Source organism: Gymnoscopelus microlampas (assembly GCF_963454915.1).
Source record: "Gymnoscopelus microlampas genome assembly, chromosome: 2".
Classification (NCBI taxonomy): domain Eukaryota; kingdom Metazoa; phylum Chordata; class Actinopteri; order Myctophiformes; family Myctophidae; genus Gymnoscopelus; species Gymnoscopelus microlampas.
This window is the reverse complement of record NC_139939.1, coordinates 4,653,938-4,673,524: the sequence shown is the minus strand read 5'-3', so window position 1 is coordinate 4,673,524 and position 19,587 is coordinate 4,653,938. Positions and strand designations below refer to the sequence as shown.

At 46.0% G+C, this 19,587-nt stretch overlaps 1 protein-coding gene across 1 annotated transcript; it reads left to right on the top strand.

Moving 5' to 3' along the window:
* Nucleotides 1-9,534: 9,534 nt before the first annotated feature.
* LOC311053402 (uncharacterized protein) lies at nt 9,535-16,161 on the top strand (the record flags this gene model as incomplete). The annotated part of the gene is made up of 3 exons (XM_084068908.1): nt 9,535-9,817; nt 14,720-14,815; nt 16,145-16,161. The coding sequence occupies 3 exons, from the start codon at nt 9,535-9,537 to the stop codon at nt 16,159-16,161; spliced, it is 396 nt and encodes a 131-aa protein (XP_083925034.1).
* Between the last annotated feature and the right edge of the window lie 3,426 nt (nt 16,162-19,587).

Sequence of the window (19,587 nt, the reverse complement as noted above, 5' to 3'; positions counted from 1 at the left end):
CGATAATTGGTGCCATCTACAGACCCCCAGACCAAAATGTATTTCTTTACTTAATTTAGGAGTATGTGACAGACATAGGTAGCTCTGAATTTTGGTTTGGAGTCTATGACAAACTTCCTCTCATTCAGGACTCTTTGGACAGTTCAAAAATGGTTCCATATTATCATGAGGATTAATGAGGGCCAATCGTTTGAACTTTTTTATTTTTTAAAGATATTTTTGGGGCTTGTATCCCTTTATTGATACAGTGGAGATAGACAGGAAACAGGGACAGAGAGACGGGGAGTAACACACAGTAATGGTCGTCAGGATCGGAATTCTTAGGAATACTTGCGGTGCGTTTTAACAGCGAGCGAGTCTCCGGACGATCGCCGGGCGAAATCGTCCAAAAGATAAATAAAATCCATCTTTTCAGATCAACATCGTCCCCCCGCCCACTTCGCCTCATTGGCAGTATTTGCCGGCTCTCATAGACATATAATGCACTTCCGGAGAATCTTATCCTGAATCACCTGCTGTTACAACGCACCGTTAGGGCGGCTGTGGCTCAGGAGGTAGAGCAGGTCCATCTGGACAATTTTTCTGCCTACACATACGTCATGTCCTAGTTTGAGCGAATAGGGGAAGGGGATCAACGTCACGTGATTCCTTGTTTGACCGGGCAAAAACTTGGATGTGTCTCAAATAATATGATTATTGGCAGAATCGCAGAAAGCTTAAAATATTTGGTGGTCCCGTTTTCATTTTTCACAAGATCGGTGGTTGTTGCAATTATGGTGAAGTAGTGCAGGTAAGCCTAGTGGGAAATCAAACGTTTTTATTTTTAATTCAGGCTGTATCGTAGTATGGCACTGAGTGGCTTGAGGGGTTCAATCTCTGTTTGCTCAACTAGAACAGAGAAAGAGTAGCCTACGACAGTTATTTTTTTATACTGAGATAAAGAAAAGAGCAATATGCTGTAGTAACAGAAACCCGCAATCTAGTTCGCTGATGTTAAACTTGCATGGAATACTTTCTTGACTTCTAAAACTGGCTTCTGCTGTCTACGGACGTCCAAAGTATTTAGCAGACAAACATGTATGTTGTAACCATTTAGACTGTGACTACATCCAAAAGAAAACAAGAGAAAAGAAACCGAAGCACCTTTCCCTAAAACTCCGAATGAAGGTAATGTAAAACCAGCCATGAAATGTTTAGTATTGAACCGACTGCTGTCCAGTGTTGTAAAGTAACTAAGTACATTTACTCAAGTACTGTACTGTACAATGTTGAGGTATTTATACTTTGCATTTACAATTTCTAATACTTTTACTTCTACTCCACTACATCTCGAAGGCAAATATTGTACTTTTACTCCACTGCAATTATTTGAAAACTTTAGTTACTAGTTAATTTGTAGATTTTGATTATTATTACAAAACATACATTAACCACTTCAGCCCTATAGACCCCTTAACAGACGACGTCACACTGATAAGAACCAGTATGCGTGCAACCAGTATGCGCGCAATGAAACCCATTAGGTTACATGTCGCCATTCCGACATGTCGCCTTTCCGACGTTAACTAACCCTATACCTAACCCTAACCGCACGCGGAAGCCACTAGTCGGAGTAGTGAGATGTCGGAATGCAGACATTACCCCAACCCATTCTATCAGGTCTCGCTAGGACGCGCCTCACTAGCCAACACATGAGGGGGGTTGGGGTGTGCTGAAACCAGTGAAACAACGAAACAACAGGTTGGGAATTGATTGTGTGAAACAATCACCTGTGCGTCCAGTCTCAATGTTAGTAAACAAATAATTGGTCTATATACAGGGTTGGGAAGTAACGGATTACATGTAACGCCGTTACGTAACAGAGTAAAAAAAAAACGTAACGGTAACGCTTTAGAGTACATTTTAAAATGTGTAATCTGGATTACAGTAACGGGGGTGTTGTAACGGGCGTTACAGGAGGGTTACATTCTCCCCTTCCCCTCATTAATTTTACAAACAAGTTATAAATTATTATAACACCAAACGAAACAACCAACCACCTGCAAGAGCGCACACTAGTCCGCACAGACCGCAATGGATTGGAGTTGAGCAGCGCGCAGCTCTCTGTGTAAAATCCTCACAGTGAGACTGGAGACAGCTGCGTAAAGAGCAGTGTTGCCAGACTTTGCGAGAGAAATAAGAAAATAAGTCTATGAAAACAAACCCAAAAGAAGCGACTATAAAAGGCCACATGAGCACTTCAAAGATATATTATGTCGTCCATTAAACAATGTACATATTTATATATGTTGGCTATTTGAAAATAGACGATCTACAAGCTCACAACCGTTCTACCATTATTTACAAGCAACTTCAGAAAAGTAAGCCCAATGTGGCTTATAATAATCAGACCAGGCAACACTGCAGACAGGGGGATAGATAGGAGAACATACAGTATTGGATTGGGGATAAATAATCGGTAGCGCAGTCTTCTTTTAGGTCAAATAAAATGAGGCTTTTTATTTAAAGAGTAGCCTATGGGGTATAAATATAATTTTATAGGCCTGAGTTCTTTGTAGACTATATAAATAAAATGAGTCTTTACTGTCTAGTCAATGTTTACAGGGTCACAGGCAGATTACATTCTTCCCTTCCCCTCATCAATTTTAAAAACAAGTTATACATTGTTATAACACCGTCACCAAACAATAAAATAATAATAAGTCGAAATAACAGTATGCATGTAAAATTTAGAAAGAAGCTGTGATATCACCGTTCTGGTGGACAATAAATATAATCCTTTTGCAAACAATATCCATGTTCTCTTTGTGTGTTAACAATAATCCAAGTGGGAAGTTTATTTCAGCAGATAGAATGTGACAGTTTCACATCGTTTGAGCTGTTTTTGGTGCGCAGCTCCTCTTTAAGTTAATTGCCTTCACCTGCTGCGCACAACAGGGTAGATCTCCGCCAGGCCAGGGTGACCTACCCAGGCCTATGAAATTCATAGGCAGTCATAGTAGCCAATTAGAATGAAATCTGCTCAAACTGACTCATACACTGATACAGAACCATATAGGCTAACTGTTGTCACTGTTAGTTGGAAAAACTGTTCCTTTAAAAACATATATAGTTTAAAACAATTTAAAATGGTGAAAAAAGCCAACCTACAAGCTATAATTATTAATAATTAAGAAATACTACATTTTAAATTGTGAAAAACCAACTAAAGTCATTAATAGTGCAAGTTCAATCACATTTAATTTGAATGAAAATAACTTGTGGGGAAAATACATAAAATCTCTAATCTGTGATTCTAATGTGATTAATGTGACCCCTACAGTCAGTGAAGTCCAGGGCTGAATGTGACAAATATTGAGACCAATAGGCTATGACTTTGTACAAATATTGGTAATTTCCCAATAGGCCTACATAATTTTATGAAATGAATGAGTTATATTTCACAGATAGTTACACTTGTCTTGTACTATATTAAAATTAAATCATCCTTAACCTTCAAGTTAAATTCATTATTTCCGTGGAATCATCGTTTTATTTGATGGCCTTCTTGCCCTGGCATTTGGCCGTTGTGCCCTCGGATAATTGACATGAAATTCCAGGCCTGCTTTCAATGGTAAAACGTGTTTTATCTAATTAAATAGAGTTTTGCTTAAAAGTAATCCAAAAGTAACTGAAAGTAACTAGTAGTTACTTTTTAAATGGAGTAACGGGATTACGTTACTGACTACATTTTTTAGCAAGTAAATTGTAACTGTAGGGGATTCCTTTTTAAAAGTAACCCTCCCAACCCTGTTTATGCATTTCGGCCATTTGAAAATAGCCGATCTACAAGCTCACAATGCGTTGTGACACACTGTGAGCTTGTAGATCTGCTATTTTCAAAAATGTGCATACATTTGAAAACTTGTGAAATGGGACATTCTTATAATGAGTACTTTAACTTCTGGTATTTCAAGTACATTTTGATACCATTACTTTTGTACTTTTTACGCGTTTATTTTGAATTACAGACTTTTACTTGAGACAAAGGAGACTCTTTGTGTCTGAATTCAAGTCTCCATGGGGTGACTATAAATCGATAGAAAAAAATTCATTTTGGGGGTGAACTATCCCTTTAAGGGAACGGTGCCTGGGTCGTTTAGTGCGCATGCGTCAAGCACGTTGACCCCTACAGGAAACGGAAGCAGGTCGTGTGGTTGTTTAGCTCCGTTCCGTCAGCAGAAATTGGACTTCCGGTTTTCGAGCTAGCAGAAATAAGGGTTCCGGTTGCCTTCAAAATAAGAGCGTGAATTTTTTATGTTTTTTAAAAGACACAAATCTAATTTAAAAATACATTTATGATGTATGCCTTTTAAATGGCTCATACTAAAACACTTCTAAGTTGCAAGTTTAAAAAAGAAAGACACAATTGTATTTAAAAAATACATTTATGATGTACATTATGTCTTTTTAAATGGCTTATACTAGATCACTTCTAAGTGCCAGGTTGTTCCAGTTTGAAATTGGCTATTGACCCCCATTAAATGTGCACTTAGCACTGTTTTGCACTTTAACTGGATATTGATTTGTGTGTGTTACATATATGTATTGTTTTTGTATTGTTTGTCCATTGTTGTAATAATGATGACTCTAGGCCAGGTCACTCTTGGAAAATGATGATGATATAATATTGTTTATTGCAGAAGCAAATAAACAATGATAAAAGAGACCACAAAATATGCTACAAATAATAATAGTAGATAGTGCAAGCGAGATAAAAAAAAAGAGAAGAATTTGGGGTTTATAAAGTTGATCTCACGTATTTAAAAACTAAAATACAATACAAATACAAAAGTAATCAGAAAAAAAATATTACAAATTTATATTATTTAACAACATATATACAACATGGAAACACAGCATAAAAAAAGATAGAGAAATATTAGTACATTTTTAGTGTGTGTGTGTGTGTGTGTGTGTGTGTGTGTGTACTTCTCCATAACTGAGCGCCCCTAAACTTGATAGAAAATGGATACAGACCAGTAGAGAATATTGGTGAACATTTGAGAGATAATTTGTAAAAAAAAAAGAAAGTGGCAGGCCGCCCAGTGCGGCCTGACGTAAGAAAAGTGCCAATTTCAGACAATACTGGACACTGGACAGGAGACGGCTGTTGGCGCCAGCACTTTTGACATACGCACACGTTCAGGGAGACCCCCTCTACAACGCCACACTCTCCGCTAAGCCAGACAGGTGTATTTGGAAAAATGGCGGGCCGTCCAGTGAGGTCAGGGGTCAGAAAACAGCCATTTTTAGTGCATAGACTTCACAAATTGGGCGCTGGACACGAGACAGCTATTTGTGGCAGCACTTGTGACATACGCACGCGTTCAGGGAGACCCCCTCTACAACGCCACACTCTCCGCTAAGCCAGACAGGTGTATTTGGAAAAGTGGCGGGCCGTCCAGTGAGGTCAGGGGGCAGAAAACAGCCATTTTTAGTGCATAGACTTCACAAATTGGGCGCTGGACACGAGACAGCTATTTGTGGCGGCACTTGTGACATACGCACGCGTTCAGGGAGACCCCCTCTACAACGCCACACTCTCCGCTAAGCCAGACAGGTGTATTTGGAAAAGTGGCGGGCCGTCCAGTGAGGTCAGGGGGCAGAAAACAGCCATTTTTAGTGCATAGACTTCACAAATTGGGCGCTGGACACGAGACAGCTATTTGTGGCGGCACTTGTGACATACGCACGCGTTCAGGGAGACCCCCTCTACAACGCCACACTCTCCGCTAAGCCAGACAGGTGTATTTGGAAAAGTGGCGGGCCGTCCAGTGAGGTCAGGGGGCAGAAAACAGCCATTTTTAGTGCATAGACTTCACAAATTGGGCGCTGGACACGAGACAGCTATTTGTGGCGGCACTTGTGACATACGCACGCGTTCAGGGAGACCCCCTCTACAACGCCACACTCTCCGCTAAGCCAGACAGGTGTATTTGGAAAAATGGCGGGCCGTCCAGTGAGGTCAGGGGTCAGAAAACAGCCATTTTTAGTGCATAGACTTCACAAATTGGGCGCTGGACACGAGACAGCTATTTGTGGCAGCACTTGTGACATACGCACGCGTTCAGGGAGACCCCCTCTACAACGCCACACTCTCCGCTAAGCCAGACAGGTGTATTTGGAAAAGTGGCGGGCCGTCCAGTGAGGTCAGGGGGCAGAAAACAGCCATTTTTAGTGCATAGACTTCACAAATTGGGCGCTGGACACGAGACAGCTATTTGTGGCGGCACTTGTGACATACGCACGCGTTCAGGGAGACCCCCTCTACAACGCCACACTCTCCGCTAAGCCAGACAGGTGTATTTGGAAAAGTGGCGGGCCGTCCAGTGAGGTCAGGGGGCAGAAAACAGCCATTTTTAGTGCATAGACTTCACAAATTGGGCGCTGGACACGAGACAGCTATTTGTGGCGGCACTTGTGACATACGCACGCGTTCAGGGAGACCCCCTCTACAACGCCACACTCTCCGCTAAGCCAGACAGGTGTATTTGGAAAAGTGGCGGGCCGTCCAGTGAGGTCAGGGGGCAGAAAACAGCCATTTTTAGTGCATAGACTTCACAAATTGGGCGCTGGACACGAGACAGCTATTTGTGGCGGCACTTGTGACATACGCACGCGTTCAGGGAGACCCCCTCTACAACGCCACACTCTCCGCTAAGCCAGACAGGTGTATTTGGAAAAATGGCGGGCCGTCCAGTGAGGTCAGGGGTCAGAAAACAGCCATTTTTAGTGCATAGACTTCACAAATTGGGCGCTGGACACGAGACAGCTATTTGTGGCAGCACTTGTGACATACGCACGCGTTCAGGGAGACCCCCTCTACAACGCCACACTCTCCGCTAAGCCAGACAGGTGTATTTGGAAAAGTGGCGGGCCGTCCAGTGAGGTCAGGGGGCAGAAAACAGCCATTTTTAGTGCATAGACTTCACAAATTGGGCGCTGGACACGAGACAGCTATTTGTGGCGGCACTTGTGACATACGCACGCGTTCAGGGAGACCCCCTCTACAACGCCACACTCTCCGCTAAGCCAGACAGGTGTATTTGGAAAAGTGGCGGGCCGTCCAGTGAGGTCAGGGGGCAGAAAACAGCCATTTTTAGTGCATAGACTTCACAAATTGGGCGCTGGACACGAGACAGCTATTTGTGGCGGCACTTGTGACATACGCACGCGTTCAGGGAGACCCCCTCTACAACGCCACACTCTCCGCTAAGCCAGACAGGTGTATTTGGAAAAATGGCGGGCCGTCCAGTGAGGTCAGGGGTCAGAAAACAGCCATTTTTAGTGCATAGACTTCACAAATTGGGCGCTGGACACGAGACAGCTATTTGTGGCGGCACTTGTGACATACGCACGCGTTCAGGGAGACCCCCTCTACAACGCCACACTCTCCGCTAAGCCAGACAGGTGTATTTGGAAAAGTGGCGGGCCGTCCAGTGAGGTCAGGGGGCAGAAAACAGCCATTTTTAGTGCATATACTTCACAAATTGGGCGCTGGACACGAGACAGCTATTTGTGGCGGCACTTGTGACATACGCACGCGTTCAGGGAGACCCCCTCTACAACGCCACACTCTCCGCTAAGCCAGACAGGTGTATTTGGAAAAGTGGCGGGCCGTCCAGTGAGGTCAGGGGGCAGAAAACAGCCATTTTTAGTGCATATACTTCACAAATTGGGCGCTGGACACGAGACAGCTATTTGTGGCGGCACTTGTGACATACGCACGCGTTCAGGGAGACCCCCTCTACAACGCCACACTCTCCGCTAAGCCAGACAGGTGTATTTGGAAAAATGGCGGGCCGTCCAGTGAGGTCAGGGGTCAGAAAACAGCCATTTTTAGTGCATAGACTTCACAAATTGGGCGCTGGACACGAGACAGCTATTTGTGGCGGCACTTGTGACATACGCACGCGTTCAGGGAGACCCCCTCTACAACGCCACACTCTCCGCTAAGCCAGACAGGTGTATTTGGAAAAATGGCGGGCCGTCCAGTGAGGTCAGGGGTCAGAAAACAGCCATTTTTAGTGCATAGACTTCACAAATTGGGCGCTGGACACGAGACAGCTATTTGTGGCGGCACTTGTGACATACGCACGCGTTCAGGGAGACCCCCTCTACAACGCCACACTCTCCGCTAAGCCAGACAGGTGTATTTGGAAAAGTGGCGGGCCGTCCAGTGAGGTCAGGGGGCAGAAAACAGCCATTTTTAGTGCATATACTTCACAAATTGGGCGCTGGACACGAGACAGCTATTTGTGGCGGCACTTGTGACATACGCACGCGTTCAGGGAGACCCCCTCTACAACGCCACACTCTCCGCTAAGCCAGACAGGTGTATTTGGAAAAGTGGCGGGCCGTCCAGTGAGGTCAGGGGGCAGAAAACAGCCATTTTTAGTGCATATACTTCACAAATTGGGCGCTGGACACGAGACAGCTATTTGTGGCGGCACTTGTGACATACGCACGCGTTCAGGGAGACCCCCTCTACAACGCCACACTCTCCGCTAAGCCAGACAGGTGTATTTGGAATTTTTTTTAGAGGGGGTCTGAAAATGGCTGTTTTCTGACCCCTGACCTCACTGGACGGCCCGCCACTTTTCCAAATACACCTGTCTGGCTTAGCGGAGAGTGTGGCGTTGTAGAGGGGGTCTCCCTGAACGTGTGCGTATGTCACAAGTGCCGCCACAAATACCTGTCTTGTGTCCAGCGCCCAATTTGTGAAGTCTATGCACTAAAAATGGCTGTTTTCTGACCCCTGACCTCACTGGACGGCCCGCCACTTTTCCAAATACACCTGTCTGGCTTAGCGGAGAGTGTGGCGTTGTAGAGGGGGTCTCCCTGAACGCGTGCGTATGTCACAAGTGCCGCCACAAATTCCTGTCTCGTGTCCAGCGCCCAATTTGTGAAGTCTATGCACTAAAAATGGCTGTTTTCTGACCCCTGACCTCACTGGACGGCCCGCCACTTTTCCAAATACACCTGTCTGGCTTAGCGGAGAGTGTGGCGTTGTAGAGGGGGTCTCCCTGAACGCGTGCGTATGTCACAAGTGCCGCCACAAATTCCTGTCTCGTGTCCAGCGCCCAATTTGTGAAGTCTATGCACTCCAGTGAACAGCATTTATCCATTTAGATACATTTTTTATGTTATTAAAACAGTTAAACACTTTTTTTATTACAAATATACATAATATGTGTTTTCTAGCTTCGTTTAAATGCTTAATTTATAGTTTTAATGTGCAAATGAACCGTTTTTCAATGGTTTTCAATGGTTTCTTTTTACTCTAGAGGGTACTCTTATTCTGAAGAGATCGTCAACCGGAAGTCTTATTTCTGCTCCGTTATTTCTGCTGACGGAACACAGCTTGGTTGTTTCACACACAGCTCCGTTCCGTAACACAGCTTTCACACACAATAGAATAATAACACGCGGTGAGTAACATCGTGGTGAAAAATAAACGTCTCAATAACTTTAGGAAGTAAAGGAGGTAAAATGCGTCAGATGGAGTCTGTACGGCTGAAGATAAATGAACACATGACGTCTGTGGGAGAGGAGATAGTGTGTGTTCTGGAGAAACACACAACAACAACAACAACAACAACAACAACACCACACGTTAGTGTGAGAGTGTGTGTGTTGGAGCGCCTCAGTGCGGCTGCAGAGTTCATGTTCAACCTCTTCCAGAGAGAGATAGAGACACTAGAAACTCTGCTGGAGAAACAAAACAAACTGCTGGACGTGATGCTACAGCCACACATCACACTACACAGAGCAGGTTGGTTTAACATGATGCTACAGCCACACATCACACTACACAGAGCAGGTTGGTTTAACATGATGCTACAGCCACACATCACACTACACAGAGCAGGTTGGTTTAAACTACCTTTAATACCAGTTAGATAAAAGTAGCTAAGTTACTTAGCCTAGTAGCTTATCTAGTATACATCTAGCTAAGTTACTAGACTATTTAGTGGCTTAGCTACTTACAGATACTATTAGACATGGTACGTGGCTAAGCTTAATTAGTATTTAAATATATGGTATGCACCAGTGGTTCTCATAGTGGGGTCCGTCCAGGGACCCCCAGGGGTCCTTGAGGGGGTTCCAGGTGGTCCCCCAAATAGTTAGGAAGCAAATTGACCGTATGTGTCTGTAACTCGGTGAGTGTGCAAATGGAACCAAATGGACCCGACTTGTAATCTTGAAGTTGCACAGGGCAGATATGGAAAATAACCCATATACAAAGAAATGTCTGACATATTTATTAACTTTATACTTTTAATAAAACATTAACTGTGGAAATAGTCAATCTACAAGCTTACAACGAGTCACATCGTGGCGCGTTGTGAGCTTGTAGATCTATGGGTTACTTCCGTAACCCCGGTTTTGTAAATTGCAAACGAGTTGTTCACATATGGGAAACAGCGCCCTCTGACGATGATACAGAAGCTTCACATTCACTCCCTCAGGGCCAAAACCCTTTTTGGCCCCAAGGGTCTTCCGTCGCTTTCTGGTAGTCCTTTCCCCGAAGGCATAAAAGGACCTGGAATGCGGAAGTTCTCTTGCACACCAGCTTCCTCCTGCCTATCAAAAAGAAGGGTGTTTCTGTGAACAACTCGTTCGCAATTTACAAAACCGGGGTTACAGAAGTAACCCATAGTTTTGTGTCATTGCTCTCTCGTTGTTCACATATGGGAGATATAAACACCCGGAATGTATCTACAAACGAGATACCACAACACCTGCCCCAACACCTGGGCGCCAGGGCCACGTCTCCCCGGGACGTGGCCCCCTGGCACCCCCGCGCCTCCAGACCCGCTGGGTCCGGGGCACGCCCCCAGACCCACCGGGTCTGGGGTACGGAACAGGAAAAAGTGGGGCCCTGACAGACCTAAGACAGATCAGACCTAACTAAAAAGCAGGCATAGCCTGTCTATTCTAGTGAGGGGAAGGGCCCTGACAGACCGAAGTCCGCCTTATTAATCTAAGGCCCAGACGTCGGCCTATCATACACTAAAGAACAGGGGCATGAACAGATCCTACAGCCGTTCCATATACCTAACCACCTTTAGGCGGAAGCCACACCCAGGACCGCGTGCGCCATGGAAGACGCCGCCACGTCCAGGCTGTAGAAAACAGCGAAAGTTGACGGAGAAGCCCAACTCGCTGCCGCGCAGACGTCCTGAATGGACACCCCTCTGAAGAGGGCCCAGGACGTCGATACACCCCTAGTAGAGTGCACTCTCAGGCCCTCAGGCACTGGAGCTCCCCTACTAGTGTACGCCAAGCGAATAGCCTCCACAATCCAACGGGAAAGCGTAGACTTAGTCACCGCCTTTCCCCCAGGCCCGGGGCCCAAGGAAACGAACAGCTGGCTAGGTCGGTCCTGGGCCGCAGTCCGCCGGACATACAGCCGCAGGGCTCTCACTGGACAGAGACAGTGCAGCCTCCGATCCTCCTCTGGGGCAAACGGAGGCGGGTGAAAAGCCACCAGCTCGGTCGGTGTCACAACCGCCAGATGGTTTTTGGGGATGAACGCCGGGTTTGGTTTAAGGACCACCCTACTGTTATCACCAGCGAACCTCATGCACTCCGGAACTACCGACAGGGCATGTATGTCGCTCACCCGTTTCGCCGTTGTCAGCGCAACCAAAAGCACCGTCTTGAGCGTGAGGAACTTTGGTTCCACCGTCTCCAATGGTTCAAAAGGAGGACGAGAGAGTGAGTCGAGCACCAGGACCAAGTCCCACGTGGGAAACAAAGACCTGGAGACAGGATGTTCACGCAGCGCGCCCCTCGGGCACCAGGGCGTCCACACCCAGCGGAGCCTGGCCTTTCACTAAGAAAAACAGCGAGCACTTTGCGTTCTCCTCCGATGCAAACAGGTCCACCCGGGGAACCTGAACCGGGCCACCCGAACCTGGCCCAGATCTGGTTCGCGACCACGGGGTGCAGAGACCATTCTGGAAAATGAGCCTTGCCTCTGGACAGAAGATCGGCTCCTCTGTTCAGAACCCCAGCCAGCGATGTCCTTTTCGTTGGTGAAGACAGGAGGATCTTTTGCCGTGGAGAAAAGTGCCTTCTGGCCACGAGGCTGACTATGTAAAAGAGAGAGGGCTAGTGTGCAATCCATGGGTGGGGGGGGGGAGCGAGGCCCAGTTCGCCCGCACCCGCACAGTCGATATCGAACCGTAGCCTTCTGGGATCAGCATCGGGGGCCGTAAGAGCGTCCCACGACGAAGAGAGAGCCGCACCGAAACCCTTCGCCAGGGGAAGTTTGCTCTTCTTGGCGACTTTTTCTTCCACTGAGTCGAGTCCCTGGAAACCTGAGGTGTTAAGGGGGTTTCGCTGATCTCATCGCCTGGCCACTTGAGGCCACACCTGACGGTGGCTGTTTTATAAAGCTCCAGGAGGGAGATCTCGGCTCTTTCGGCCCGTGGGGGGGCAGTGAGCGCCTCGGTGTGAGCAGCTGTAGTGTGGGGGGTCCCCACTTGGGTTGGAGTGATGGCTAGGGTGAGGGTGGGGGGGCCGCGGTCCGCCGCGTGGGTGTCATCCCGGACAACCTCCCCGTCCTCCTCAACCTCGTCGATAACCCGGTAGTCCCGTTTGCCTCCGTGCTGCTTTGGGCTGGTAGGGGGTGAGCGCGTCGTCATCAGTCTCATCCTCGCCGGCCGAAACTACGCTCCCGGGCGCCGAGGAGTAGTGGGAAGCCGCACGGAGCTCGGTGCGGCCACCGGGTGGGGTGGGGTGGGGGGGGGGGGGGTTCCACGCGGGGCTCGGTACCCCCGTAGCCGCCCCTCGGTGGGGAACGAGAGTGTGGAGACTGGTTAGGCCTCGGTGGCTCCCGAGCCCTAGAGCCGCTGGCTGCTGCTGAGGCATGATGTCGACGAGAGGAGTCCCAGCCGGCAGCTGGGCTAGCGGATCGCCGGGAGGAGAAGTAGTGGTGGTCGCCGCCGTGCTGCTCCTCCTGGTCCTCGTGGAGGGAGGCTGGAAAAGGCTTCGAGCCTCGTGGAAGCGGTTTCTCCGCTCGGCGGAGTTGAAAGAAGCACACTCGAGGCATCTCGGATACAACTCGTAAGCGGCGTCCTCAGCGTGGGCGAGGCCCAGGCAGGCGACGCAATGGCTGTGTGTATCCCACTCGTCGAGCAGGTGGGGGCAGGAACGGGAGCCGCACCGCCGCAGTGGATACTCCCGGCGGTCGGCTACTGCAGGACGGCGTCGAGCCATGGCGAGCTAGGCCGTTAGCTGCTAGCTGCTAAGTTGTTCTTCTTCTTGGAGGGCTGTGCTTTTCTCCGGAAAAACACAGCAGAGACAGGGAAAAGAGGGAGATCTGGGGAACTCTGTGGACGAGAATCCAACCCGTCGCTGTAGAGTTTGAAGACCCGCAGAAACTCTTCTTGTTTGTGGAATGTTTGTAGATTTAGAACATTTTTGCGTGAAGCTCCTTCATCCTAGGCAGAAGGAAGCCAAGAGAACGAACTTCCGCATTCCAGGTCCTTTTATGCCTTCGGGGAAATGACTACCGGAAAGCGACGGAAGACCCTTGGGGCAAAAAAGGGTTTTGGCCCTGAGGGAGTGAATGTGAAGCTTCTGTATCATCGCCAGAGGGTGCTGTTTCCCATATGTGAACAACGAGAGAGCAATGACACAAAACAGCTATTTCCACTATTTTTGAAAATATATGAAAATGTTTCAACATGGAAACGATTATGCAAACATAATTGCAATTATCTCAAATAATAGCGATTAGGCGATTATGTAATAATTGTGACAGGCCTACTAGTAATCACTAGCGCTTTTAGACTTACCAGTCCCACACGCTTCCTCATCAGTACAGGTGTTGTTTTTAAATCAGATGCCAGACGACTAAAAGTGGGATCCAGGGACCCTCAGGGTTCCTTGAGGGGGTTCCAAATGGACCCTTTAAAGGTCTGTAATTCTGAGAGTATACAAATGGAACCAAATGGACCCCACTCTCAAGGGTCCTTGAACATTTCAGAACCACTGATTTGAATTATGCCTCTTGACTTCTGTTTGGCTATTTAGCTTTGTAACAAAATAAAAGCGTATCTTAAAAAAGAGAGGTAACCCATTCTTCAAACAACCATATCATCTGCTTGGCCAGGTTGCACAAAATATTTGGTAAATGTAATTTGCAGAAGAGCTCTCACCTCGAACAGCTGTCCGGGATTCAAACCTGGCACATTTGTGTTACAGTAGGGTTGTATGCCGTCAATTATGTAAATTACTTACTAAAGGTCCAGGTTCTAAAAGAGATATCATGTCATGATGCGGCCCACTCAAATGCACACTTGCCAGATCTTAAAGGCTACCAGGATACAGTGATACAAATACGTTAATCATAATTAAGCATTCTTTTCATTTAAAAAAAAATGACTTAGATTGGGTGGTATGATGCAGATATTTTGCATAATGTATTTCAAAGAAAACACGTGTGCAGAGACTGCATTTTTTTAAAAATGTGTTTCACATGCATGAGTGGACCATCACTACTGCATTCACTAATGAGCGTGAAAGTGAAGCGACGTACGTGCGCTTACGCTTGCACGTCTGGTGCATGTGGGACTAAAATGCTACCACTGCCAGTGTATGTGTTGTAATTGAAGACTTTATTATGAGTTGCTGATGCTACCTCTTCACTTTTTCCTCAAAGAGTTTTCCCCTGAACATGAGGAGGAGAGGAGCCCCAGTCTGGTCCAGGAGGAACCACAACCTCCACAGATTAAAGAGGAACAGGAGGAAGAGGCTGGTGTGTCAACATGGACATCAATGCATAAGAATATGAGGTGCAACAACACTCTCTCAGGTAAAACATTAAACAAAGTAGATCACGTTACATTGTTTCCCCGGGTTTCCCCCTATAACAATAAAACACTAGCTAGTAATTCAGCACGCTGAAAGCAAGTGAACACTTACTCTTTATTATTTAGATCCGAGACCTCAACCTTGGTGAAAGGCAGGATCCTAACTATTGAAGGAATGAGGGAGAAAGACAGCCCAGATTGAACTTCCAACCTGAGGCCTTTTATTTAAGCTAATTGTAATTGATTTATATTAATTGCTTTGGTGAAACTTTGAAATGTGTGCAACCAAGAAAACACTGTAACTAGCTTATGACACAGACCATGTTTTGCATCATAAATATCCAACGCAAAAAATAAGGGTACGTGACCTATTTTCAATAAGGATATTATTTTGTTCATAGTAAAACAAACAAAATGAAAACACACTTGAAGTGAACACATTATATGAAATGCCACTTTGCTTATACATTGAATATTAATGCAGGTTTATTACATGTATCAGTAGCAATTTAGTAGAACTGTACAAGTAGAACTGTAACATGCACAAACTAAATTCAATCAGTGCAGTTAAGCAAAGTCCAGTTCTATGTACCATCTTATGCAGCATCACACTTAACAATGCAATCAGAAAGCAAGGTAATTTCTCTTATAGCAGTCAACTGAGAAAAAAGTAAAACAACATACAACTTGCAGTGAAATTATATTAAGTGTCATTGTGCTTTCAGCAGAGACCAACAGAGGTTTATACTTGTGGGAATTACTGTGCACTTGCTTGGCATGAGATTAAGTCAACAAGGTATTGCGGGAGCATTTCAAGAGCAGGCACGTTGCATTATGCAGTAGATCACCTCGTTGTGGCCTCGTTTGCTTGGTAGCTCCCTAGCGGTCAGAACGGAAGCGGAAACGTGATCCACCGGTACACCGGATCCAAGCTCCCCACCGCACTGACGTCGGTATATAGACACCCAATAGGTGCTCACTAGGGAAATCTGGTGTCCACCTTGATGTAAAAAATATTTCTACAATTACTCCAAATTGCTACAAAACCTGTTCATCCAGTCGTTTTGGGGCATAAACAAGAAGTTGAAGGATAAAATTAAGTCTGATAATGATGTACCACATCAGTTACCGGTGTTCACATCAACTATACTTAACATTACTTAGACCGTCTTTCTAATATAGATGTATATTTTTTACATTTTGGACAAAATAGCCAATTTTACATTGAAGTGCCCATATGTCCCTAGTGCCCACCTATCCTCTATCTCATGCAGAATATATGACCAACTAAAAATATTTCTTGAATGTTTTTTATTTTTTATTTTTATTTTATTTTTGAATTTAAAAGAGTACTGTTACCCTTTAGCCTAAACTATGTAGTTGTTTTTTTAATCAAATCAAGCAGTCAGAAGGAGAGAAAAGGTGCCATAGGTGGCTTTTATTTATTTTGATATGTATTTATGTATTTTATGTGTAGTAGCCTAATCAGCAATTGAGCAAAATTGTATAACATGTACTTTTTTATTAATTATTCGTCTGTAGTGTCTTTATCGTTAGATAGAACATGCCTAAAACAACCTAAAATCTAAATGATAAGGTAATTGCTAAATAAGTGCAATAATCTGATTAATCGATTAATCATTTAGATAATCGCCCAATTAATCGATTATGGAATTAATCGTTAGTTGCAGCCTTAATACACTGTTGCAGTCAGTGTGTGTTCCACAGGCTAATAGCCCCGCCCGCCTCGCATGTCTCTCACCCCCAGGCAACAGTTTCAAGTGATATTTTGGTGAAACATTCAAGTGAAACATTTTTGACTGTTCAGAAGTAAATTGAATTGGATGCTGTTGTGCTTACACACACACACACACACACACACACACACACACACACACACACACACACACACACACACACACACACACACACACACACAACTGTCCTACACACAGAGTGTGTAGGACAGTTGGTTCATGGTTAAACATTCGACAATAAGGTCTAATATTTTTACAATTGCTACAAAACAGTAATTTTGGGGCATAAACAATAAGTTGAAGGATAAAATTAAGTCTGATTATGATACACCGTGAATGTTCACCGTTGAATCATGTATACTTTAGTGCCAGAGATTTTTTAAAACAGGGCAGCGTTTTGCCAGCGTTTCTTACCGTTTACGGCGATCGTTTTAGAGCTGCAGAAGCCACCACGAGGACCCGGAGGTAAACAAAGGGTTTCTGGGCGATGGCCGAGGGTCCCGCCTAACGACTGGAACAATAACATTTCTACCGCGATACGCCATTGCAGATTGATCGCCCGTCGAAAGTGGCTTGTTTTGACCACTGTAAAAAAGTATGGAGATATGGACCTTTTTCTCAAGATCCTATCATTGGGCTGACGTCACATCCGCCCGTTCCATTTTAAATGGTCCTAGAACATTCCTAAGTTGCGTTAGAGCGGCCCTTGTGAAAAAAAAATCACACCCTGTGTGAAGGTAACGGCGCCTTTGATACATTATGTTATCGATATGTGTTTATAATGTGTTTATAGCCATGTGTCACGTGAAGCTTGACCAATCACTTTGTTGACGGGTCTGACCAATCAGAACGTTGACGGGTCTGACCAATCAGAACGTTGACGGTGAACACGGACAAAGTCAAGTATAGAGCAGGATCTGCTCTATACCTTTAGGTATAGACCTTTAGGCATTGACGAGTCTGACCAATCAGAACGTTGAATAAGTACTAAGATCAGAGCACCACGTCACGGCTAAGCCGGACTTCACATGACGTGTCAGCCTGTGTCTATGCCCATGTATGGACGAAAGGGGGACAGACTCTTATAAGCCGGACTTCACATGACGTGTCAGCCTGAGTATGCCCATATATGGACGAAAGGGGGACAGACTTTTATGGCTGGGGCCTAAGGGCAAAGGGGGCATGCCCATGTATGGAGAAAACAGGTACAAATATGCCCATGTATTGACGAAAGGGGGACAGACTTTTATGGCTGGGGCCTAAGGGCAAAGGGGGCATGCCCCCTATGTCTATGCCCATGTATGGATGAAAGGGGGACAGCCTTTTATAAGCCGGACTTCACATGACGTGTCAGCCTGTGTATGCCCATATATGGACGAAAGGGGGACAGACTTTTTTGGCTGGGGCCTAAGGGCAAAGGGGCCATGCCCATGTATGGAGAAAACAGGTACAAATATGCCCATGTATGGACGAAAGGGGGACAGAGTTTTATGGCTGGGGCCTAAGGGCAAAGGGGGCATGCCCATGTATGGAGAAAACAGGTACAAGGCCTCATGTAGGCCGTCCCCTTGGGTCTGGAAAAAAATATATATTGAAAAAAAACTAAGATTCTCGTTTATGGCACTCAACGGGTGTATTTGCAAACCCGAAGGTTCTCGTGTTTGGCACTCAATGTGTTAAGACCATTTTCCTCTCTCTCTCTCTCTCTCTCTCTCTCTGTATATATATATATATATATATATATATATATATATATATATATATATATATATATATATATATATATATTACCATTTTGGACAAAATTGCCAATTTTACATCGAGGTGCCCAGATGTCCCTAGTGCCCACCTATGCTGTATCCACTTTTAGCTGCCAAACCAATGGGTCTTATCCAGGTGTATACAGGAGTATACAGCCACTCTAGAGTGCCGGTCCCAAGCCCGGAAAAATGGGGAGGGTTGCGTCAGGAAGGGCATCCGGCGTAAAACCTAGGCCAAATAGACTATGCGGATCAGGATACAGGCTTCTATACCGGATCGGTCGAGGCCCGGGTTAACAACGACCGCCTCCGGCGTCGCGGACCAGCAGGGCGCCGGTGGAAATTGGGCTACTGGTGGTAGAAAGAAAAGAAGAGGAGGGGAGCATGTCCAGAGGAGGAGGGAGAGGAGAGCGGGGAGGAGTGAGGAGGTGAGGGTAGGAACCCTGAACGTTGGCACCATGTCTGGTAGACATATAAGAAAGGTAGACATATTGTGCGTGCAGGAGACCAAGTGGAAGGGGAGTAAGGCCAGGAGTATGGGGAGAGGGTACAAACTCCTCTACTATGGGGTGGACTGGAAAATAAATGGGGTAGGAGTAATCCTAAAGGAGGAGTATGCTAGTGGAGTGGTAGAAGTGAGGAGAATATCAGACAGAGTGATAGCTGTGAAACTTGTGAGGGAAGGGCTAATACTTAATATCATTAGCGCATATGCCCCCCAGGTGGGATGTGGGATGGAAGAGAAAGAATAATTCTGGAGCATGGTAGATGAAGTGGTAGAGAGCATACCCGCAGGGGAGAGAGTTGTGATTGGAGCAGACTTCAATGGGCATGTAGGAGAAGGCAACAAGGGGGATGAGGAGGTGATAGGAAAGTATGGTGCCAAGGAGAGAAATGTAGAAGGGCAGATGGTGGTAGACTTTGCAAAAAGGATGAGGATGGCAGTAGTGAATACATACTTCACGAAGAGGGAGGAGCACAGGATAACATAAAAGAGTGGGGGAAGGAGCACACAGGTGGACTATATCCTATGTAGAAGGGGTAGTCTGAAAGAGGCTAGGGATTGCAAGGTGATTGCAGGAGAGAGTGTAGCTAGACAGCACCGGATGGTGGTCTGTAGGATGACAGTGGAGGTCAAGAGGAAGAAAGTCCAGGGAGGGAAGAGAGAGCGACGGATCAAATGGTGGAAGCTAAAGAGAG